Source organism: Saccopteryx leptura, chromosome 2 (genome assembly GCF_036850995.1).
Source record: "Saccopteryx leptura isolate mSacLep1 chromosome 2, mSacLep1_pri_phased_curated, whole genome shotgun sequence".
NCBI classification, from domain to species: Eukaryota; Metazoa; Chordata; class Mammalia; order Chiroptera; family Emballonuridae; genus Saccopteryx; species Saccopteryx leptura.
In genome coordinates this window covers 35,605,813-35,631,285 of record NC_089504.1, presented here as the reverse complement: position 1 = coordinate 35,631,285, position 25,473 = coordinate 35,605,813, and the positions used below count along the sequence as shown (strand labels likewise).

The 25,473-nt window shown below is 41.8% G+C and overlaps 1 protein-coding gene across 10 annotated transcripts; it reads right to left on the bottom strand.

The window, feature by feature from the left end:
- Positions 1–1,659: 1,659 nt before the first annotated feature.
- Positions 1,660–24,257, bottom strand: SLC25A51 (solute carrier family 25 member 51). Of its 10 annotated transcripts, XM_066367621.1 has the most exons (6): positions 24,041–24,257; positions 18,489–18,613; positions 11,972–12,023; positions 9,678–9,750; positions 8,085–8,169; positions 1,660–5,636 (listed from the first exon to the last, which is right to left on the bottom strand). In XM_066367621.1, the coding sequence occupies exon 6, from the start codon at positions 5,594–5,596 to the stop codon at positions 4,724–4,726; it is 873 nt and encodes a 290-aa protein (XP_066223718.1). In that variant the 5' UTR covers positions 5,597–5,636; positions 8,085–8,169; positions 9,678–9,750; positions 11,972–12,023; positions 18,489–18,613; positions 24,041–24,257; the 3' UTR covers positions 1,660–4,723. The 10 variants fall into 10 exon arrangements, with proteins under 10 accessions (XP_066223718.1, XP_066223719.1, XP_066223717.1 ...); XM_066367622.1 differs by lacking the exon at positions 8,085–8,169; XM_066367620.1 differs by lacking the exons at positions 8,085–8,169; positions 9,678–9,750 and adding an exon at positions 7,448–7,534 and having other exon boundaries at positions 24,041–24,256.
- Positions 24,258–25,473: the final 1,216 nt, after the last annotated feature.

The following is a 25,473-nucleotide window of genomic DNA, read 5'->3' as shown; positions in this document are numbered from 1 at the left end:
AAAACCAAACAGGCCCTGGCCGGTTGGCTCAGCGGTAGAGCGTTGGCCTGGCTTGCGGGGGACCCGGGTTCGATTCCCGGCCAGGGCGCATAGGAGAAGTGCCCATCTGCTTCTCCACCCCCGCCACCCCCTCCTTCCTCTCTGTCTCTCTCTTCCCCTCCCACAGCCAAGGCTCCATTGGAGCAAAGATGGCCCGGGCGCTGGGGATGGCTCCTTGGCCTCTGCCCCAGGCGCTAGAGTGGCTCTGGTCATGGCAGAGCATCGCCCCTGGTGGGCGTGCCGGGTGGATCCCGGTTGGGCGCATGCGGGAGTCTGTCTGACTGTCTCTCCCCATTTCCAGCTTCAGAAAAATACGAAAAAAAAAAAAAAAAAAAAAGGAAAACCAAACAAAGGGTGAAAGAGGACAACTTGACTTTGGATGATGGGTATACAACATAATCGAATGTCAAAACGATCTGGAGATGTTTTCTCTAAATCTAAGTACTCTGGTTGACCAATGTCACCCCATTAAAACTGTCCAAATAAAATTATTTTTTAAAAAAATGACATTGCATCAGATGACATGTAAAACACCCCTTTTATCAATTCTGAAGTTCAAGATATTCACTTAAAAACAATTTATTAATTGCTTTTACAAAAAGAAAGAGAAACACCGATCCGTTCCTGTATGTGCCCTGACCAGGGATCAAACCCACAACCTTTGCATATTGGGATGAGGCTCTAACCAACTTAGCCTTCTGGCCAAGACAGGATATTCACTTTTATAATGAATTTCTACCCCAAACTGGAGTTTCAGAAACATTTTACAGCACCTGCTCCCTTACCCAATGATCCTCATCAAGCTACCTCAACTACCCCTTGACACAGGGAGCATCTTACAGTTTAACATGCAAACCAACAGTGCAGCTACTCTAACTTCACTCTAACATGAAGGAGCAACTATGAAGTTAAAAACACATATACAATTCTTGAAAAGCATGAACATCCAGACCATCTAGCTGGGGGTAACCATGACCTGAAGGTATAGGATTGTACAGAGATTACTAGTAAACTGAATTTACCAAGACAGTTTTATACTCTGTAGAAAATAAATGCACTTGACAAAAAGCTATAACAATTGAAATGCTGTTTAGCTCTCTGGAAAGTTTCGTGGAACTCCTCTTGATCAAAGAGATCAATGAAGGATTGTTCAATCGATAAAGTCATCAGGTGAAGCTGCTGAGAGAGGAGTGTGCTAAGTGTATTAGCAACAAAAATGAACAGACCCGTTTACTACACAAAAAGGAAGGTACTAGTAACTAACCCAACTACAAGAGAACAAGTGGACTTAAAAAGAAAAAAAACTTTATTCCAAAAGAATTACCAAAAGCATGTTAACTGAAACATTTAACAGGTTTCATTTAAAATTACATAGTTACAAAATTCAAAATATCAAACAGAAACAGCTTTGTGAACTTAACCATTTTGAATGAAACTTTAAGAATGAAAATGTAGAGATTGCCCATTTTGGGAGCCATTTAGGCAAATATTTCATATTGAGGAAAAAAAGGCATTAAAAACTAAAAGTCTCAAATTTATGAATGCCTGTTCAAGTCTTTGATATGTATGAGAAAACAAAGAGAATTATTTTAATTTAGAAGAACTCAAGTCTTTCAAGTGTTCTCTCCTGTCTCGCCTTCATTTTGACGGCACACCCGTTCCGCTGGTACTTCACACCAACCCCTACTGGTCTGCACGACTGGCTCACCAGGGGGCCTCTCGAGCCCGGGTCACCCATCCTGCCTAGCACCCCTTCTGAGACCTTACATGTCTGCAAAGCCTTCAGAGTATCACCACTGTAATGGAGCCAGGGAATTTCAGGTCTCCAAAGACGATTATATATGCACAATTCTGTTTCACTGCACAGTTCACAATATATAGCAGGTGATTATATATAACTGTAAGGTAAGATAAATATTGACTATTGAGACAAAAACATCAACTCTGTCCGCAACAGAAATGAAAGATACACAAACTTGCCAACGTATAGAGGCTGTGTTTTTACTCTGTGGTGCAGTCCTGAGGGCTCATGCCACTCTACTTATGTTAAATATGGAATCTGTAACATCAGACATGAAGTCTCAGAGGCAAGCCAGAAGTGCCCTGTGCTCATGAGCAGTCTGTGTTGTGTATGTAACAGAAAGGGCCACTTTTAAAGCTTTTCCAAGTTATTCGATCATTACTTGCCTTTTCAAGATTACTGTACTAGTTCACACTGAAAGTAAAGAAAATAGTTAGTCTTACTTATTCACACATTGTGACTTACTTTAAAATTCAGACAAAGCTGTGGGCTACAAATAGTTAACTTTTTTGTCAAATTTAAGAAGTCTACAGGACAACACAAAACCATCCCTGGTAATGTAACTGCAGTTTGGTCTTCGAAAGCTGTAAAAAGTGACAAAGAAATCCAAAAATATGAGTTAAAACCATTAAAAATATTTATTGTTTGTAAATGCCAAGTATTTGAGACAGCAGAAACCAAAGCATTCTCCTTCAAATTCTCACCCATGTTTCACAAAAGTGTTTTAGAACTCAGATTTCTACCACCTGTGTGGAGTGTAGAGACGAAAGGAAGCCCCACGGAACCAAAGGCCCGTGGAGTCCGTTCCCAGGGCAAGGGCATGACACCAGGCTGCCACACCTGCCACAGGCTGAGCACCTAGCATGCCCAGGAGTCCTCAGGGCACAGACATGAATGAGGGGATCAGGCACCACAATATCATTGTCATTCATTTCTGAGAGTCGCTTCAGATCCTGATGCTTAACTTTGATAGGCCAAAGGAAGCTGCTCATATTTATTTGGTGACAATGTTTTCTGAAGTCCTTACATCTGCACCGTGGTGGCTAAAGTAAACTGCCATTTTGAGCACAACACCATCAGAGTTGTAGTAAATCTCCTGAGCTTAATTACTTCCTAACAAATATGCTTGACTGTGCTTCTGAATCCTTTTGGTTGGAGGACAGATGTTCATTTTATCTGACCAGCCATACTGCATGTAGAGGTAAACATCTTTTTTGGATTATCCGTCCAGAAACTGAGTAAACTACCAATTAAGACCCTGATTTTACTTTGGTTGGTTTGTACACATTTTCATATGCAATTACCCAGAATGAGAAACTGGTAATAAGAAACCTAACTACTCCATCATATCAGATGCTGGGGAGCAATCCTAACTACATATTCACAGATGCAGAGTTTTAAAAGATAAACTGCCTTTCTGGGGTGTTTCATATGTGTATTAATTACTCAACTGGTGTATGTGTCATTTTGCCTTATTTATCTGGAAAAAATATTTTAAGATCTGATTCCTTTGACAAATAAGTTTTTGTTAGGTAAAGGATGAGTAATCTATCCAGCTATTGTCAATTTCTAGAAATTTAAAACTAATCCCTTCAAATATCTTTATTTAGATGTTATCCTCTCAAACTGTCTGTTGTAATGATAAAATGGTAAAACTGGGTTCCCAAAATGTAAATATCCTAATAGAAGTCTCTATTTCTAAGAGGAAGATAAAAGGGGGGGCAATCCTGAGTTTTTTCCTCCCTCCCCAAAACATTTAGAAACCAGAAAAAACAATTTCTGACACCCTGCTAGACTTCCAAAATACAATTTTATGGAAGTGTTTTTTGAAAGAGATTCAAGAGAACAGAATATTTGAATAAGAAATTACATGGACTTGGGGTGGTGAACACACAGCACAGTATACAGAAATGTGTTGTAGAATGATGCACCTGAAACCCGTATAATTTTGTTAACCAGTGTCACCCCAATAAATTCAATAAAAGGGGGGAAAAACCCCTACAATCCAGAAGGGGAAAAAACCCAAAGCTGTTTGCTAGGTTGACAACAATTCAAAAAACTTGAGCTCAATAATTTGATCTTTATGCAGTTTATATTAAACTTCACAGGATGAAATGCCTAGGACAAAATATAAGTCTCCCCATCTTTTGGCAATGAAATAAGTAAAATTAACATAAGGATATTTTGAACAGATTTAAGGTCACATTCAGAACTAAACAGAAAACTTTCAAGCCTAGAAACCAAAATAGGAGCTTTCATTGGCTGCTTGACCTACTACGTCTAAGCAGAAATAGTTTGGAAAATGACCATGCCAACAGATGCTTTGTTTCAAAACTAATACAACTTATCACAAAAAGTTTACGTCTACTAAGCTCTTTCTTCCATGTCCTGCTCCTTTGTCCTCTGGTGTACATGCTTAAGTTTAGCAAAGACTACCCTTTGCAACTCCTCCTAAGAGCAGAGGAGCAAGAAATGGAGCAATAAAAGTAAGCCTGAGAACTCAAGGGGCCTTCAGAGCCTTCCCTCCCACTGCTCATGGCCACTTACATTTCGATACAGAAGGTTTAGACTTTGGGGAAAAAGACCGTTTTGGCTGTTAGTTTCCTCTCAAAGCCATCTATCATAGAGACAGCTATTAACAAGGCAATTAACCTAAACTTCTCAGATATTAGAACAAAAAAAAGAACAAAACCCCTCAAATTTTCCTACTGAACCCTTTTATTCTGAACTTATTGGTGCTTAAGGAAAGCAGCTTTGCCCACAATTCACTGTGCCCTAAACTTATGACAATTTATATTTGGCCAATTAGGAACAAGGCCAAACTGCATTATTCTTTAAAGGTCTATAGTCAGTTGATAAATGGCACTTAACGGGTGATTTCTTTCATGTAATCTTTAACAAGAACTCGTAAGTCGCATTGATTATGCCCCAAGAGATGAGGGACCTGTGGTAATTCAGATGGGCACCTCTGAAAAGATTTGTCAGTTTCCTGTCCCGTTCTAACCAGATTTTTCTGAAAACCTTGGGAAAAGACTGAAATTCCCCACCAATCTGAGACTGCATGCGAGTTTTTACAACATTAACTGGAAAAAACAAGATTCCCAACATGGCACCCAACAGACCTCCACAGATAAAATCATTGACCAGATGAGCACTGTGAGTGGTGGCGGTGGGCAGGTGCTCCTTGATGGGGCCCCGCAGGCCAAAGAACAGGACATTGCTGACGCCATTACGGAAAAGAACAGGTATCAAGCCTCGATAATACTCTCCAATCCCATGGCATTTCAGTGCCTTGAAAGCCTGATAAGTGTTTGTAAATTTGTCATGATGCTTGTGGTCTTGAAGCAATGTTTGAACTCTTTCCAATGGAGTGAAAATCGCTTCTGTTGTCCCTGCAAGTAATGCTGCCATGCTACGGGTTGCAAACTCTGGGGCACTAATGTGCTTACGGAGAAGGCAAGATAAATCCTCATAGAGACCAAACATAAGAGCCAGTGTGGTTGTCTTCTGCATTAATGGGGGAAGGATTCCACGATATAAGTTTCGGAACCCATCCCTCCTCAACTGAAGCACTGCATCCCGGGTTTTGATTCCATATAGCTGTTGCCGGAAGAGGACCTTCTGAATGGGAAACGTGATGGCTACATTGTTGAAAGCTGCACAGCAGCCACACAGGTAATGTTTCATTTCACCTATATCTTGTTTTGAAGATGTTATGATTGCCGACCTCTTTTCATGAGCTTCTGAATCCATCATGGGGCTTAAGATCTTTCTTCTTCATGAAGGCTTTTTTAACCTACAAATAATGAAATGACAACTGTAAACCTTTAAACATAGTGTTAAGCACACATGCATCTTTCCTTTCCCTAATCCTTCATCCAATTTCTGAACACTACTGCATTTTCCCTTTTAGATAGATCAGTAGCTCTGCGAGTATTTTCAGAGAACCCCTGGAGGTCCCTGAGGCCCTCTCTGTTGCCCAGGAGGTCCTCCTCTCTTTTCCAACTACATGCTATGTGAGGCTAGACTTGCTGCACACACTTCAACCAAACAACTCGGGCTGAATGTGGAAGCAGATAGGACACCCTGCCTATTTTTTAAGCCAGCCATTAAAAAAACTTGTAACATTGTAAAAACACTCTTCTCAATAATTTTTGAAAGTTATTTTTCATGAAATATGTAATTGTTTATCATCTTTATTTTAAAGTGAATTAGTATATGTTTTTAATTTTTTTTTTAATTTCTAAGACCACAAATATTAATCTACATAAGTAAATAAAGGCTCTTTGGCATCCACAATAATTTTTAAGTGTAAAAGGGTACTGAGACCAAAACATTTGAGAACCCCTAGTCCATTCATACACTTTGTCTACACCAGTGTTTTTCAACCGCCTGTCTGTGGGCCAATGCCAGTCCATGAGAGATTTTGTGCTGGTTCGTAAAAGTTAACCACCTGACGCTATATGAAAACTATAGTCTATAATCATTGGGTCTATCTTCATGAACCTTCTTCTGGCAGACCAGCACCGGTCCACAGCCTTCTGCTGGTTAAAAACCACTGGTCTACACTACATAATGATAGACACCATTAACCTCTGAAACAGATTCAAAGTCCTCCCATGAGAAATAAAATAACAAGTCAATCATTCTGTTCACTAATGTTTACATAGTGCCTACTCTGAACTAGGCCCTCTGCTAAGTACTAGTGTTTAAAGACAAGGAACTCACAATCTAATAGGAGACTCTGCCAGGTGAACAATCACACCACCGTGTAATACCTTCTATGATAAATATGCTGTGGGAACACAGGTAAGGGACACTAAGCATGCACGTTGAGAGGAGGAACTGGAAGGACAGGGTCGAAGAAGGCCTGCAGGTATATACTATACACTGCATTTTCACGTATTTAACACTCAAAACAACTCCATAAAGTAAACATTATTTTCCTAGCTTTTCCAGGAAAATGACTAACCTTCCCCTTTGCCCAAGGTATAGTTAGTGACTGGGAGAGCTGTCATCTGGAAATGAAGTCAGGCTCCAGGGTTCACGTTCCTGCTATCACACCATAAATGGCAATGACTTTGGGAGGCTGCCCTGAGACAGTAGTGGTTGTGACAGACCATGCTGAAAAAGATTTGAGCCTAAATAATGAGCAGAACTAATGAAAAACCCTACCCCTATCCTATTTCTGTCTCCTTAAAATCTCAGGATTGTTCCTCACTAGTCATTAAAATCTGACTTTCCTCAAGAAAGGGTCCAAACAGATCATCCAGAACATTTCCTGTATCTCAGAAATAGTCCCAGAAATTACGTTTAGTCAGGGACATGGTAGTTTTATATTTTAGATGTATCAGACTTAATATTTCAAAGTTGATTTTAATTCCTCAACAGTAAGACACCACATTTAACTACAACTTAACAAAAAATTAAATAACCCAATTAAAAATGAGCAAAGGACTTGAACAGACATTATACAAATGGTCAACAAGCATATGAAAAGATGCCTGACATCACTTATCAGGGAAATGCTAATTAAAACCACGATGAAATATCAGCACATACCCATCAGAATGGCTACTACTAAAAAAGAAAAAAAATAACAAATACCGGTGGGATGTAGAGAAGTCAGAACTCTCTGCACTGTTGGTAGGAACGTAACCTGGTATAACCACTATGAAAAACAGTCTGGTCACTCTGAAAAAAATTTAAAATAGAACTACCAGCAATCCCAATTCTGTGTATATATCCAAAAAGGAAGGGAATCTTGTCACATACAGAGGGAACCCTGAGGACATTATGCTAAGTCAAATAAGCCAGTGATAAAATCACTTATGAATCCACCTAGTCTAATTCAGTCAGAAAGTAGAATGGTGGTTACCAGGGACTGAAAGAAAGGGGAACAGGACTGAAAGAAAGGGGAACATTATTGTTTAATGGTTAAAGATGAAAAAGTTGTGGAGATCTGTCTTATAACAATGGGAATATACTTCATATTATTGAACTGTACACTTAAAACGGGTTAAGATGGTAACTTTTATGATTTTTTTCATAATACACACACACTGTATGTAAGAGTTTCAATGGTATATAAATTTAAAAAAAAAAGATCAGATAATCCATCTAGGTCTTTGACCTATTGACAGAAAAACAAACCAAGTTCATTGTTCCCTTCCTCCCCATACCACATGCTGCTATAAACCACTAAGCATACTGGACAACATATGTCACAGAAAAATGTGCTCACTGTGAAGGTGAAGTGCAGAGTTGAGACACAGAAGAAGGAAGCATCCGTTCTTCCATCTGTGGGAGCGACAGATGCGTAACAGAAACTAGAGAACACATGCATACTCAATCATAGCTTCCCCTCTAGGAACAGAGCTGAGGGAAACAGTTGTTAACATAAGACAAACACAAAGCTTCAACTACAGGACAGTCACGGAATGCTCTGAACAGGAATACTGAATAAAAAATAAATGGTCATCTGACCATGGTGGTGCAGTAGGTAAGAGTGTTGACCTGGGATGCTGAGTAAAGGTTGCTGGCTTGAGTCCAAGGTCGCTGGCTTGAGCAAGGGGCCACTGGCTCAGCTGGAGCACCCCCCACCCTCACTGTCAAGGCATATATAAGCAGCAATCAACAAACAACTAAAGTGACACAAGTATGAGTTGATGCTTTTCATCTCTCTCCCTTCTCTCCCCCTCAAAAATAATTCTTGACAGTAAGAGGCATGCCACATAAATAAAAATTATTGACAAGTGGGATATCAGGCCCTGGCTGGTTGGCTCAGTGGTAGAGCGCCAGCCTGGCGTGCGGGGGACCCGGGTTCGATTCCCGGCCAGGGCACACAGGAGAAGCACCCATTTGCTTCTCCACCCCTAACCCCTCCTTCCTCTCTGTCTCTCTCTTCCCCTCCCGCAGCCAAGGCTCCATTGGAGCAAAAATGGCCCGGGCGCTGGGGATGGTTCCTTGGCCTCTGCCCCAGGCGCTAGAGTGGCTCTGGTCACGGCAGAGCATCGCCCCCTGGTGGGCAGAGCATTGCCCCTGGTGGGCGTGCCGGGTGGATCCCGGTTGGGCACATGCGGGAGTCTGCCTGACTGTCTCTCCCCGTTTCCAGCTTCAGAAAAAAAGAAAAAAAAAAGAAAAAAGAAGAAGATGGGATATCATACAGATATTAAACATAAAGGAGTATTTCAAGTTTAGTATAGTAATTTTGAATGTTTAATGGTGTTAAGAAAATTTCAAATAGCAGTGAGTCCTTTTACTGATCAATAAAAAGTGTTACAGCCTGACCGGGCGGTGACACAGTGGATAGGGTTGGACTGGGATGTGGAGGACCCAGGTTCCAGACCCTGAGGTCGCCAGCTTGAGCGCGGGCTCATCTGGTTTGAGCAAAGCTCACCAGCTTGGACCCAAGGTTGCTGGATCGAGCAAGGGGTTACTTGATCAGCTGAAGGTCCACGGTCAAGGCACATATGAAAAAGCAATCAATGAACAACTAAGGTGTCACAACGAAAAACTGATGATTGATGCTTCTCATCTCTCTGCGTTCCTGTCTGTCCCTATCTATCCCTCTCTGGCTCTCGCTCTGGCTCTATAAAGAAAACAAACAAAAAAAAAAAGTGTTACAAAAAATATTTTTTAACATGTCAAAACCTTTTATCAATACCATATAAAAGCTAAAATGGGTAGTTTAATGTTTTCTAATTTCATAATAGCTGTATTTTCCTTTTCTACATTTTTCAGTTACACTTGTCTTCATCGCCTGACCTGTGGTGGCGCAGTGGATCAAGCGTCGACCTGGAACACTGAGGTTGCCTGTTCAAAACCCTGGGCTTACCCGGTCAAGGCACATATGGAAGTTGATGGTTCCTGCTCCTCCCCTCTTCTTTCTCTCTCTCTCTCTCTCTCCTCTAAAATGAATAAATAAAAACAAACAAAAAAATAACCCTTGTCTTCATCTATTCAATTCTGTTTTCAAAAGTTACAGTGACAGCCTGACCAGGCGGTGGCGCAGTGGATAGAACGTTGGAGTGGGATGTGGAGGACCCATGTTTGAGACCCTGAGGTCGCCAGCTTGGGCGCGGGCTCATCTGGTTTGAGCAAAGCTCACCAGCTTGGACCCAAGGTCGCTGGCTTAAGCAAGGGGGTACTCAGTCTGCTGCAGACCCACGGTCAAGGCACATATGAGAAAGCAATCAATGAACAACTAAGGTGTCGCAACGAAAAACTGATGATTGTTGAGTTTTATGAGTTCTTTGTATATTTTGGATATTAGGCCCTTATCTGAGCTGTTGTTTGAAAATATCATTTCCCATTTAGTTGGCTGTCTATTTATATTGTTATCAGTTTGGAGAGGGAAAGGGGAAGGGGGAGGGGCACAAAGAAAACTAGATAGAAGGTGACGGAGGACAATCTGACTTTGGGTGATGGGTATGCAACATAAGTGAACGACAAGATAACCTGGAGTTGTTATCTTTGAATATATGTATCCTGATTTATTGATGTCGCCCCATTAAAAATAAAATTATTAAAAAAAAAGAAAAACTGATGATTGATGCTTCTAATCTCTCTCCATTCCTATCTGTCTGTCCCTATCTATCCCTCTCTCTGACACTCTGTCTCTGAAAAAAGAAAAAGTTACAGTGACAATAATGAGGTCTAATCAGACTACAAAAGGCCTATAGTGTTAGAGCAATGAGAAAAAGTTCCAAAGTGACAAAAGGCAAATTGCAGTCTCTCTCTGAGACTCAAGTTTCCACAATGATAACCAAGGCCAATGCCAGCCACGCTGCATGACTGGAGAGAAAGTCAGGTGAAGGGTACCATTATGTCAGGTCCTCCTGCCATGTTGGGGACACGATAAGCAATGAAGTCAGAGCCAATCAACAAACAGCCTTTCCATTTGTTTCCTTCCTCCCTAAATTCTTTCTAATAAACATGTTTCTTGTACTTGGTTTGTACAGACTTTGGGTAAAACTGTCAAGACTCATTTACTTCTATTGGGAATTTCTTCTTTGCTTGCTTTTATACTGGCCTCTCAATACACTACTAAGAGAATTAAATCAACCAACTTACTCAACTCCTATAATGTTCCAGGCATTCCCCGGGGTGTCAGAGATGAGAGGTGACTAAGGCCCCTGGCCTCAGGGGAGATAAAACATGCGAACAATTACATTACAGCGTGCTAAATGCAATCAAAGAAGTTAAATAATACACTGTATACAGGCCCCAGAGAGAAAGGGGTTCATTAACTGGATGTCTGCAGGGAACGACAGGGCAGTCTAGAACCCTCGGGCAGGGCTCTGAAGGCTGAAGAAGACTCCCTACCTACTTACAAATAAAGCACATTTTAGCCAAAGGAGGTATAGGCTAAGGTGTGGGTCCTGTGTCAAACAGCAGCAGTGTCACATTCTTGAGGAATTACAGTAGTCTCCCTTTAGCTGCGGGGGATAAATTCCAAGACCCACGCTGATGTGAGATGCTACAACACCTGCCTGATGAGACAAAGAGGGATGAACCGCGCAGGCACTGTGAGACAGTTAGGCTACCATAAGGTACCTGAACACAAGCCCTATGATACTGTGATGCTGATAACCAAGAGCTACTAAGAGACGAATGGGTAGGTAGAATACACAGCATGGACGCTCTGGACAAAGGATGACCCGCATCCTGGGAGACAGCAGGAAATGTCTTCATACTACTCGGAACGGCATACAATGTAAAACTTATGTTTACTTCTAGAATTCTCTATTTAATATTTTCAGATTTTGGCTGACTATGGTAACTGAAACTGGGAATAAGAAGGGACAGCATGCTTGAGTCACGTCCTGCTAGAGTGTAACACGCGGGCGAGATGGACCGGCGGCACGAGGACAGAGTCAGGTCAGGGCCTGTTAGGAGACCTGCAGGAAGACCCCAAGACCCTCTGACACTATGTCCTTCTTTTTCCTTTCTCATGTGAAGCTAACGGAAACAAACTATTTTCCTCAAGTATGTCACACCAAGATCTATGTATGTGCCCCTTTCCCTGAAGATAAACTATGCCACGAAAATGTAACACGTGTACACTTTGGCCCAAAGCCTCTTTGGGGTTCGAGCTGAGCTGGCTTGTCCTAGGAGAGATAAACTTACCCTCAGTTGTGAAGAATTCTTACTGGATACCATTGCAGGCTCAAAGTCTGCCCTAAGGAAAGTAATAAGAGGGGTCAGGAACTTTTCTCTTCAGTGAGTCCCTGGTCACACCTACAGAACTCAACAGTGCCGGGGGTCCAGCCTGCCACTGTCCACCCCCACGGGCACCAGAAAACTTTGTTCACTGTAGAAACCACACTTATGGCAGAGGGCTAGAAGCAGTGGGACTTGTATCTACTGTATCTCCCCATGTATGACACGCACCCCACTTTCAAAAAGTTTGGGGTCTACAAACTGGGTGTGTCTTATACAGTGGTTGTAGATTTTTTTACTTGCATTTTCTGCTTTTTCGTGCTTGTTTTTGTGCTCGTTGTAGATTTTTTTGCTTGCATTTCCCGCTTTTTTGCACTTGTCTTTGCATTGTTTCGCATTTGTTACCAGTATATTACAGTAGGTTATGTTTTGCCACATTCTGCCCAGAAATGGCTCAGAAAAGATTTTCATACAGTGCTGAATTCAAGTTAAAAGTGATCCAGTTTGCAAAAGTGAATGGAAATCATGCTGCTGAATGTTAAGTTTGATCCTCCTCCAACGGAGAAATCAATCGGAGACTGGCTACAGGATAAAGAAACCCCACTGAAAACGCCACGGCAGAATAAGGCCATGAGAGGCAAGTCAGCAAAACGGCCAGATTTAGAGAGGGAACTGAAGATATGGATTGAAGAGCAAAGGGCAATGGGAATCCCTGTGTCCACAAAGATGGCTCAGCATGAGGCAAGAAGAATTGCTGATGAAAAGGAAGTTACTGATTTCAAAGGAGGACAAATTGATGCTTCAGGTTCATAAAATGGAATGCACTAAGCATGCGTACATGCACCAGACTTGCCCAAAAGATGCCTGAAAGCTATGAGAAGGTCCTTGAATTTCTCTGTTTTGTCATTCAATGTTAGAAGACACATCAGTTTGAGTTGGGACAGACTGCAAAGATGGATGGGAGTCCCCCTTCAGTTTGATGTCCCAAGTAACAGAACTGTTGATAAGAAAGGGGTGAAAACTGTAACTGTGAAGACAAGTGGACATGAAAAGAGCCATTATACAGTTGTTCTGGGTTGTTGTGCTGACTGAACCAAGCTGCCTCCTATGCGGATTTTCAAATGCAAAACAATGCCAAAAGAAGACATTCCTTGAGGACTGACTGTCCATGTTTATAACAAGGGCTGGATGGATCAGGATGGGATGAAGATCTGGTTCCAGAAAGTTTGGAGGAGGAGACCAGGTGGGCTCTTAACGCAAACCTGTCCCATTGGTGTTTGATCAGTTCAGGGCACACATAACAAAAAATGCAAATACTGCTGAAGAGCAAAAAAACAAAACAAAAAACTTGCCGTTATACCTGGAGGCTGGACATCCCAGCTCCAACCACTTGATGTCAGAATTAACAAACCCTTCAAAGCTGCCATGAGATGAATGGAACCAATGGATGAAGTCTTCTGGGGACAATTTGACACCAGCAGGAAGAGTGAAGAAACCAACTATAGGAGAAGTATATACCTGGGTGGAAAGATCCTAGGATAATATCAAGATTGAGATAGTTGATAAGTCATTTTAAGAAGTGTGGCATTTCAAATGCCATAGATAGAACTGGGACGAAGCATATATGAAGACAGGGATTCGTCATCAGACACAGATGAGGACAAGCTAATGGATGGGAGTTTTGACAGTGATGAGGAGTTGTATTAATTTTATAAATAAAACCTGAGTTCAACAACTTCATGTAATACATCTCCCCCCCCCAAATTTTGGGCCCAAAATTAAGGTGCGTTTTATACACGGGGAAATACAGTAAACGCTGCTTACCAAGATCATGAATGGAGAATAAAAGGACAATAAAAGCTGTCCCCTGGAGTTCTGAAAATTTGTTTCACTGCAATTTAAATAATCAAAATAAGCGCTGGCTCAGAAAAAGAACTATTTCTAATTTTGGCAGGTATTAATGCAGTTAGATTGCTCACCCAAAAGGCCATACTCCTTCGAAGTCGGGCTGCTTGTACATCCAATGCAACAATAGATCATTTAAATAACTTCATAAAATAATATATATTAATTTTTTTAGAAACTTACACATTAAATTTACACATTAAAATACACATTTAACGATCTCCCGGTCAGAGCACATACAGGAGCAGCTTGATGTTCCTGTGTCTCTCTCCCTGCCTCTCTCTCTCAAAAACAAATAAACAAAAAATACCCCCACATATTTAAAAAAGATGTGTTAATTTTTCTTGAGAGAGAAAAATAGGGTTGTAAACCAAATATACAGACCTCCTCTCCACCTGGCTCAATGTCCTGACTCTCTTGCCTGACTAGGAGAAAGCCTCCTCTATCCTCATCAGCCTGACTAGTCACTCACTCCACTGCTCCCCACCCCACTAACTACCCATCGTTTAAAAAATACACCAAAAGAACATGCTACTAAGTGAAAAAACTCAAGGTATTCAACAATGCATTTTGGAATCTTCTAATAATAGCACAGAGATACCCTAATGTTTTAAATGGCTACACAGTATTCTATCAACTGTATTATGTAATTATATTGTAATCTAGTCTATCTCTTATTTATGGTTACTTTCTTTTTTTTTTTGCATCTAAAAATTGCTGCAATAATCAGCTTTGTACCTATACCTTGATTAGGCAACTCTCACAAATTTATCAGTCAGGTAAATCTTTACAATGGCCTGTTGGCTCAAAGAGTAATGCATTTTAATTTAATAATTACTCCAAACTGCCCCCAGAAAATTTATGATTTCCATTTCCATTAGGTGTATGCCAGTATCAGTTTTCCTACTATTTCCAGCATCAGGTATTAAACTATAATTTACACCAATGGGATGGGTGAAAAAAAAACTCATTTATTTCATTTAAAATTTTTGAATAAAATTCAGCATTTTTCATTTTAATTGACTATTTAAATTTCTTTTATTATAAATTTTCATGTCACCCATTTTTCTGTAAGCACTATTTTTTATTGATTTGTAAAATTTGCATATGAAGAAAATCAATCTTATATTAATCAAATTGTGGCAAACACTTTCCCCACTTTGTATCATTTTTATGATACTGAAGTTCTTAATTTGAATATTAAATTTATCAATCTTAGTTTCTAGGTTTTGTGTCCTCCTTAGGACTTCATTACTCTAAAATTATAAATTAATAATCCATGCTTTCTTCCCTAACTTTTATGGCTTCATTTATTACCTGTTCTGTATTCTCTGAAATTCAGTATAAAGAGTTAGGCAGAAAGTTGGGTTAGTATAACCTAAATACCGATAGGCACTTTTATATATTTCTGCACTCTATTCTGCTCAACCAATAGCCTAGTATCTCTTCCCTTATACCAACCCGTTTTAATGTGCTGTCGCATCAGAACTGATTATCTAGTAGGTCTTCCCTTTCTATTCTCCCTGTCAGAATTACCAGTTTTCTGGGCTCTTATATGTCTTTCTCAAAAATCCTAGTATTTTATAGCAAAAGAAACTTTACAAATTTGAAGAACTGTTTCAATACTGAACTTTACAAGGACATGAGGACTTCCTTTTTTTTTTTAATTTTATAAGGCACACTCTTAGGTAAGAGGCTTTTTTTTTTTTTATTATTCATTTCAGAGAGGAGGGGGAGAGACAGAGAGAGAGAGAGAGAGAGAGAGAGAGGAGAGAGAGAGAGAGAGAAGGGGGGGAGGAGCTGGAAGCATCAACTCCCATATGTGCCTTGACCAGGTATGCCCAGGGTTTCGAACCGGCGACCTCAGCATTTCCAGGTCGACGCTTTATCCACTGCGCCACCACAGGTCAGGTGAGGACTTCCTATTTACTTGTATCTTTTTACAAACCTTAGTAGCATTTTTTTTAAACCTTCATTTATTGATTTTAGAGAGGAGAGAGAGGGAGAAAGGGCGGGTAGGAGCAGGAAGCATCAACTTATAGTAGTTGCTTTTGGTATGTGCCTTGACCAGGCAAGCCCTGGGCCTCGAACTGGTGACCTCAGCATTCCAGGCTGCCTCCCTATCCACTGCACTGCCACAGGGCAAGCACCTTAGTAGCATTTAAAGGGCTCTCTTTTCTGTTCTTTCTCTCTCTCTCTTTCTTTTCTTTGAGAGAGAAAAAGGAGGAGGTAGAGGAGAGGGATGGGGGAAGAAAAGACAGAGGGAGGGAGGGAAGGAGGGAAAAGGGGAAGGAAGGGGGAGATAGGGAGGGAGAGTAGAGGGAGGGAAGAGAGCAGAAGGGAGGGAGAGGGGGAGAGAGATGCAACAACTAGTTGCACTTAGTTGCGCCAATGATTGCTTCTCATATGTGCCCTGACCAGGGCTCAAACCAGCTAGACCTCGAGATCTAGCTAGCGACCTCAGAGCTCCACAATGCTCCATCTATCCACTGTGTCACCAGCCAATTAGCAAACCTTAGTAGCATTTACATTTCTTCATATAGATCCTGAATATTTAGGTATGTTACCTTTTCGGTAGCTATTATGAACGGGCTGTTTTTTTCCAATTAATTTTCTCACTGCTTTTTATCTGCCAATTTTTTATGAAAAAGCTGCCAATTCTTGTATTAAGGTTAGAACCAGCCAATTTACCAAATCTTCAATTTTCGATTTTTTTGGTGGATTTGCTTAGCTTCCATACATAAAACATCATGAATAATTTTGCCTTCTCCTTTGTAACACGTATCTTTGTTTCTTCTACCTTACTGTATTGGCAAATACTTCCTAAATAAAATTAAATTATGACAATAGTGAATATCCTGATATTTTTCGTGACATCTGTGGGAACTTTGCTGGGGATTACTGTTAAGTATGATGCTGGCTTTTGTTTGAGAAACAAGGAGTTCTTGTCATCTGAGTGTTCAAAATTCAAGTCCTAGCAGTTTCAAATTTACACAGAGAAACTAGTTTTCATGACACAAAACGTTCCACTGAAGTGACCCTCCCCGCTTACGGTCTAGCCCACCCACCTTTTGGACTATGCTGCAAGCATGACGTGGAGCACATCACATCTTCCCAGTGCTATCTACTTCCATCTGACATATTAAGCTAAAAACTAAAACTTCATTCTGCATTCATTCTAAGAACTAGTATATTCACAATTATACTTGAAGCCCCTGCCCACCACTACTAGGAAATTATGTTTCCCATTAAAAATGTATTCCATTTTTCTAGTACTATTAATTGACAAAGAATAGGGCCTTTTAGAGAGTCTTTAAACATGGGAAAGGAATACACATTACTCCTGTTTTACTAAAGTTCAACCATCTCCACCCCTTTCCACAATCAGGAATCTACCTGGTCACATGTCTTTAGGAAGCAACTGAAAAGATCATATACATACTGGGGGCAGAGCCAGTGTAACATTTAAGAGTTAGAGCTAATTGCCTGGGCTCAAATCCTGGCTACTGTTTGACCTTCAGCACGTTACTCAAGTCTCTATGGCTTTGTTTCCTTGTTTATAAAATCAGGATGTTACCTACATCATAGGCTGGTTAATTAACTGGGTTAATACATGTAAAGTACCAAGGAGAGGAGCTAGAAACCAACAGTGCTCAACAAAGATAACTATTATTATTGTTCTCTTCTGGTGTATTTATTTGGTGTACACAATAGTATGTTTTTTTTTCTTTCTTTTTTTTCTTTTTTTTGTATTTTTCTGAAGCTGGAAACGGGGAGAGACAGTCAGACAGACTCCCGCATGCGCCCGACCGCCCGACCGGGATCCACCCTGCACGCCCACCAGGGGCGATGCTCTGCCCCTACCGGGCGTCGCTCTGCCGCGACCAGAGCCACTCTAGCGCATGGGGCAGAGGCCAAGGAGCCATCCTCAGCGCCCGGGCCATCTTTGCTCCAATGGAGCCTCGGCTGTGGGAGGGGAAGAGAGAGACAGAGAGGAAGGAGGGGGGAGGTGGAGAAGCAAATGGGCACTTCTCCTGTGTGCCCTGGCCGGGAATCGAACCCGGGTCCCCCGCATGCCAGGCCGACGCTCTACCGCTGAGCCAACTGGCCAGGGCCAATAGCATGCTTTTTTGGTAATTATTCTCCCTTGTAATATGGTTATGAGTCCTTCTTGGCTATGGTGAAATATTAATGTTTATGAAATATCATTGTCTAATATTTCTTTTTAAAACTTTACAACTTCATAATTATAGAGTTTTCAATTTATTACTATCATCATATCAAGTTCAACATCAATGTTCCATTGGCTTTGTAGAAAGAATCTTATTTTTCCTTCCTTATGACGGTGAACAATTTAAGTCTTATCAAAATTACCCTTTGTCAAAATTTTAAAAAATTCCCCAGCAGAAGGGGAATATAGCCAATAATATTGTGAGAAGTATGCATGGTAACAGATGATTACTAGACTCAGTGAGGTGATGACTGTACTGTAAAGTATAGAAATGTTGAATATTGTACACCTCAAACTAATATAAAATCATATACCAACTATACTTAAATAAAAACAAAACAAATTCACCTGTAACACCATCTGGGCCTGGTGTTTTGAGGAATGGTAGCTTTCTGATAACGTTCTCAATTTCTTCCATTGTTAATGGTTTGTTAGGTTCCCTCTTCTGGAGTCAATTTTGATAACTGGATTTCCTTTAAAAAAAATTCTGGTTTATTTATATAGTCTTATAAAGCACCTGCTATTTTAAAAACTATTTCTAACCACGTGTTACTTACATCCCCTTTTTTGGTAAGCAGGGCAGCGAGTACATCTAGTTTACAATCTTCCCACCTTGCAAAGAACCAGCATTTGAATTTTCCAATTTTACTATCTTACACTTTTTATTTTTTATTTTTTTGTATTTTTTTTTTCCTGAAGCTGGAAACGGGGAGAGACAGTCAGACAGACTCCCGCATGCGCCCGACCGGGATCCACTCAGCACGCCCACCAGGGGCGAAGCTCTGCCCACCAGGGGGCGACGCTCTGCCCCTCCGGGGCGTCGCTCTGCTGCAACCAGAGCCACTCTAGCGCCTGGGGCAGAGGCCAAGGAGCCATCCCCAGCGCCCGGGCCATCTTTGCTCCAATGGAGCCTTGGCTGCGGGAGGGGAAGAGAGAGACAGAGAGGAAGGAGGGGGGGTGGAGAAGCAAATGGGCGCTTCTCCTATGTGCCTTGGCCGGGAATCGAACCTGGGTCCCCCGCACGCCAGGCTGACGCTCTACCGCTGAGCCAACCAGCCAGGGCCTATCTTACACTTTTTAAATGTTCTTCCTTTTTATTATCATTTTTCTTCTGCTTTGTCTATTTTATTCTAATTTTTTAAAGTTACATGCTAACTTTTACTTATTTTTTGTTTCATAATCTTAGTGTTTAAGGTTATGCATTTTACTTTCAGCAACACTTTTATTACTTTTTAAGATATTCTGTGGATAACTTTGGTCTGATGGTCGCCTTACCATCTGTATTATCTCCTGCTTTTTTTTTTTTTGCCACCTGGCTTTGATTTGGGATGGCTGTAAGTGCCCCTTTTCCAGAGTCTGAGCCTGTTTTAGCTTTGTGTATCACATCCTATTCTTTCTTTATACTTAGGAGAAGAGCATCTTTCTCATGGCCCACAGAAAAGATCCTACAGGAATGGAACTAATATTTGGCAACTGTTCACCAGTTTCAAAGGTCCAGTGACAAATACATCCTTCTCAAGCTGACCTTCATCAACAGGAAAACAAAGCAAAGGGGTGAAGCCAAGTTTACCAAGCCCACTGCTACTGTAAGTTTTTTTACAAACAGTGGGATGCCAGTCATAAACACATATGAGCATAAAGTACCCGGTTCTGTGACTTTGTCACCACACAAAAAACTAAATAGCCAATTCTAAAAGCAGCCATCTTTCTGCTGGATCATGTTGAATTACAGGGTGAGGGGGAAAGAAACAGAGAACTTTAAATGCTGCCCTGGCTGGTTGACTCAGTGGTTTTAGAACATTGGCCCAGCGTGTGGAAGTCCCAGGTTCAATTCCCAGTCAGGACACACAGGAGAAGTAACCATCTGCTTCCCCAGCCCTCCCCCTCCTCTCTTTCTCCCTCCTCCCCTCTGGCAGACACTGCTTGAATGGTTTGGCCCAGGGTGCTGAGGGCTCCATGACCTCACCTCAGGAGCTGAAACAGCTCTGCTGCAGAGGAGCAGTGGACCCAGATGGGCAGAGCACCCCCTGTAGGGGGCTTGCAGGGTGAATCCCAGTCAGGGCACATGCAGGAGTCTTTCTCTGCCTCCCTGCCTTCTGCTTACTAAAAAATAAAAATTTTTAAAAATGGATGAATGTTAAAAATGGCCATTCTGGCCTGAAATTTTGGTCCATTCTGAATAAAAAGAATTTTCTAGCTCTGATATGAGAAGCTGAAATTCTGATACCCTCCTTGGTCTGTTGATTGTGTTGTTTCAACTTGTTTTTCTGAAAAAGCATTTTTGCTAAAAGCTACAGACATCCTCCTTCATATCTAGCAGTACTTTCTATAATATAGTGTTGTGCCATGAAGCATTTCAAGACTCAGTCTTTAAAAACTTAATGTGTTGCTGACTTTGTGTTAATCCTGTTCCAACAGCTGTTTCCCTTAACTCAGGAGACAACTTCTTATGTGTGACAGTTTCCCTTAACACCATTTTTGTGTGCATATATCTGACTTGAAAGAACTGGGGAAAAAAAGCTTTATAATTTTTTTTCTGAATAGACCTTCTGCCTGTTACATTTATGCTCTTAACCAATTAAAGAAACCAATGGTGTTTTTAGTTTAAAATTTTTTTCTATAGATGCTCAAGAAGTAGTTTGCCAGAGTATAGAGTTTCATAATCATTAATCATTTAATTTAGAAATTAAACGTAATGGGGTGACATTGGTCCATAGAACACATAGGTTTCAGGTAAACATCTCTATAGCACTTGAACTGCACACATTTAATCTTTTATATTCTTACTTCTGTTTCAGCTGACCAACATGAGTTAAAAACTCATTACTACAATACTACTACTTAGCACAAAGATGCTTTGTAGCAATGTAATGGTTTCCTTCAGTTTCAGAACTAAACATTATGATTAACAAAAACATTCAGATTAAGGCAGTGGTCCCCAAACCCCCCCGAGCCGTGGACCCGTACTTGTCTGTGGGCCATTTGGCACTGGTATGTAGAGAAAGAATAAATAAATAACTTACATTATTTCCGTTTTATTTATATTTAAGCCTGAACGATGTTTTATTTTTTAAAAATGACCAGATTCCCTCTGTTACATCCGTCTAAGACTCATTCTTGACGCTTGTCTTGTAAGTTCGACAATTATATTTAAAAATACCCCAGTTTTTACGCAGGTCACATAATTTTACTTTGTGCATTTATCCATCCTACCCTAAAGGCTGCTCCGTGAAAATCTTTTCTGACATTAAACCGGTCCATGGCCCAAAAAAGGTTGGGGACCACTGGATTAATGTACATCTGATCACACAATGATACATTGTGACAATTTATGAACAAAAATATTTTCATTTGTACACAGGGAACACAACATACAGTATTTTAAATTCTAAAGCTGTTAGCTACAAGCTATTTAAGAATATGTTCCTTCTGGGTATATATCCCAAAAACTCAGAAACATTGATACGTAAAGACACATGCAGCCCCATGTTTATTGCAGCATTGTTCACAGTGGCCAGGACATGGAAACAACCAAAAAGCCCATCAATAGATGACTGGATAAAGAAGATGTGGCACATATACACTATGGAATACTACTCAGCCATAAGAAATGATGACATCGGAACATTTACAGCCAAATGGTGGGATCTTGATAACATGATACGAAGCGAAATAAGTAAATCAGAAAAAAACAGGAACTGTATTTAATATTCCATACGTAGGTGGGACATAATAGTGAAACTAAGAGACATTGATAAGAGTGTGGTGGTTACGGGGGGGAGGGGGGAATGGGAGAGGGATAGGGGGTGGGGAGGGGCACAAAGAAAACAAGATAGAAGGTGACAGAGGACAATCTGACTTTGGGTGGTGGGTATGCAACATAATTGAACGACAAGATAACCTGGACTTGTTATCTTTGAATATATGTATCCTGATTTATTGATGTCACCCCATTAAAAAAATAAAATTATATAAAAAGAAAAGAAAAAAAAAAAAAGAATATGTTCCTTGATAATACAGACCAAGTTACCTGCACACTTGAACAATATTTCGTCCACATTCATTTTTAATTTTTATTGGAATGGTACTAGCACGACTTTCCAAGTTTTTGCAAATTAAAGTTACTTCGTCCAGTTTGTAATTACTCTCAGTAACAGTGGCAAACAGAAGCTGGCCATTTATTGACCACTGTATTGAACTATTTTAAGAACATTACTGTACATGTAGAGTTTGATTTAAAAAGAAAAAAAAAAGGCCTTAACACAAGGAAAAGCAATGTAACGAACCCAGACTTCACAGATTTAAAGCTTTCTCTCTCATTCATCCTACACACCAAGATGGTGTGAAAAGGTTCTTAATTTAGCAACAGAAGCAAGGATAGTGTGCTCGGTATTCTGGCAAAATGAAGTTTAAAATTTTTTATGTTCATCTATACTATGTACATGGCTATATTTCTCTGCTAAATTTTCCCCATTTTAAATTCTTTAACATGGATAATTGTTTTTTTTTACAATTTATTGCAAAATTTATTTATCATAGTTTTACACTCCCTAAAACACTCAACCTATCTCAACATTAGGAAGCAAAGCTACTGAAGTTGACTTTCAAGCAACTCCAAGTGTCAAACTTTTGTTGCATAAGAAAACAGTGTAAAGTCTAAATACTCACTGTAATTTACGATAAACGAGATCCAGATGTGATCCCAGCACAAAGGTCTTTGTGCAAAACTGGGGAGAAGGCCATAGTAATTCTCAAAGGATGTGAACTCAAAGGACTCCAAGTCCACAGGTCTGACTCAGCATTCATAACAAGATCAACCTGGGTTCTAGTCCTAGTTATAACACTATTGTGCTACCTACCATAGATACAAAGCAATTTCTGTAATTTAAAAATCCACATCTCTGGGCTTACTTTCATCTACCGAAAGAGAGATCTGATTAACTCCACTCCTTAGAGGTGACAGCCTGTGATTTTTCCCTGAGATGCACACTAAGGGTGAGTCCAAAGTGTCTAACCTTGTCTAACCCTGTGCTCTGGAACCACTAGGGGACCTGACCAGCCCTAACATCTTTTAATTTTATGGAATACTTTCAAAGCAAGGGCAGGGGAGGCTCAAAGTGGCAAGGTCCCTGAGGGCTTCACAGCGTACTGACAGAGAAACAGGTGTGAATCAAGACCAGCTGTGTATAGCTGTAAAGGGCAAAATAATTATGCCGAAAGGGTAACTACAGCCGAAGCATCGACATGCTCCATCTAGCTAAGCTTCACACCAAATAATCGGTACAGAGATTTACCATTAACACCACCGTCTCCCTTCCCCACATTCCCAGAAAAAATATGCCCTGTATTGAGTTTCGCACAACGCCAAGCAACATGGTGTCGCAGAATAAGCATTGTCTGGCTGTGCAGCTAAACTTACCTCTCCCAGGCGTCCATTTGGCCAATCAGTGAGAAGGGGAAGGGCAGGGGAGGCGAGCGGGTTGCCCTTCCTTCTCCGACACTCCGCAGAGTCGGGGGTCCCGGAGTCCCAGACGCCGGGGGCGGGGGCCCTTGCGCCGCGCCAGCACCGCCCTTCTCCCGAGGCAATGGCAGAGCCGGCCCGTCCCCGCCCTGCAGTCCGAGCGCGCTCCTAGCACCTACCCGCTCGGGGCGCGCCCGAACGAACGTGCAGCCTCCTTCGCGGGAAAAGCAAGCTTCGGCGGCCAGAGGCCGTCTCTAGCCCACGAAGCCCCGCTGCAGGCGGGCAAGCGGGGAGCAGCGAACCTCAGGAGGGAAGAATCGAACCCACGCCGAAGCGCGCAGCGCGAGCGCGCGGAGGGCCGGGGCAGGGTGGCTTCCTCAGACCCTCCTTCGTGCTACTACGCTCTCCAAACAGAAACCGGGGCAAAGCCCGTGCTTACCTTTCGCAGGCTTCTCCCACTCACCCATCGCCGCGGGCGCCCGGATCCACGCCCGGTAGCCGCCGGCGGCGGAACCGCGAGCAAGCGAGCTCGCGCAGGCGCAGACTTGGACCGACCCCGGTTCGCGGGGCGCAGCGTGACGCGCTTGCGCTGTCCCAGCCCAATCACGTGAGGGAAACGCCGCTGCCGCTACACAGCTTTAAAATAGCGGGAGTCAGGTGACGCCGACCTTCTGGTGGAATACGTTTGGCTCAGGGCAGGTAGAGGATCACCCACCAAACCTGCTGTAAGGCTTTGGGGCTTCATTAGCTGGCACACCGTACCCTTGGCAGCTTACGGTGGCCTAGCCTTGCCACAAACAGCCAACGCTTTCTCTAGTGTGCAGCCTACGGGCCGGTGGGAACTGATAGTTGTAATTGACAAGCTGGTGACATGAAGATTTGGAAGTGCCCCACCCAGCCCCTTTTTATTCTCCGTTAGTTTCATCAAACCTTCGGAGTGGCCTTTTGTCAGCTACTAATACCACAATTTACAGAACACCTGTGTGTGCTTTAGGACATATAAATCACCTTTAAACCCGACCTCAGACAACTTGCGGGTCTTGGACTCCACTTCACTGGCAGTTAGGAAACCGAGGTCAGGTAATAGTCCTGACACACTTCCTGGGAGTGACTTTAGACAAGGGACTGGTCCCTGAGCCCCAGATCCCTCTCGGAAAAGTAAAGCCTGCTTTGTAGGCATCCCCTGGCCCTTGTAAGAATTACTGAGAAGAATAGTCTGTTTCTAACGTGTGAACTGGACGGCATGCAGCAAATGTGAGGAATTGAAGGAAACGGAAAGGTCAGTTTGAGAGGAGGCGTTCTTCAGGAGGCTTGTCAAATATGTGAAGTATATGCACTTTCTTGGAGATAGACCAATGGCAACTTCACTGGAGTGAAGCATTAGTCAGGGGATGAGTTTTAGGTGGTTGGCTTTTCTTGCCCACCTCCCCCAAGAGCTCTTTGTAGATATGGACACCAGGATTTTGTCTGGTCTGTTTGAGCTGGCCTGTTTTACTGCTTTTTGGGAGGATGTAGGAAATTATACTACCTAATTTCAGCAAGCAATCTACTGAGGTACTTACTCCATGCCATTATCCATGACTAAGCTCTCTGGGGGAGCTTAGAGTGGAATGAGGGATATAAAAACAAAAGACTGGAAAATCAGAAGCATGAAGGGTCTTTCCCCTCCAGAGAGGACTGGGAATGGCATCATAGGGCAGGAGGTGTTTGAATTGGGCTTTGGAGGATAAATGAATGGAATTTGGACTCATGGAGAGAAGGTCATAGTGCAAGAGATAAGACTGAAGGTCAGGTGGTGGGGTCTGATAGTTCAAATCTTGACTGTCAGACATAGGCACCTGGCATGTAATTTGTGCACAGAGATAAATTTTG

Bases quoted from the DNA above. Each gene is read 5' to 3' on its own strand.
- SLC25A51 (XM_066367621.1), bottom strand. From the start codon at position 5,596: ATGATGGATTCAGAAGCTCATGAAAAGAGGTCGGCAATCATAACATCT.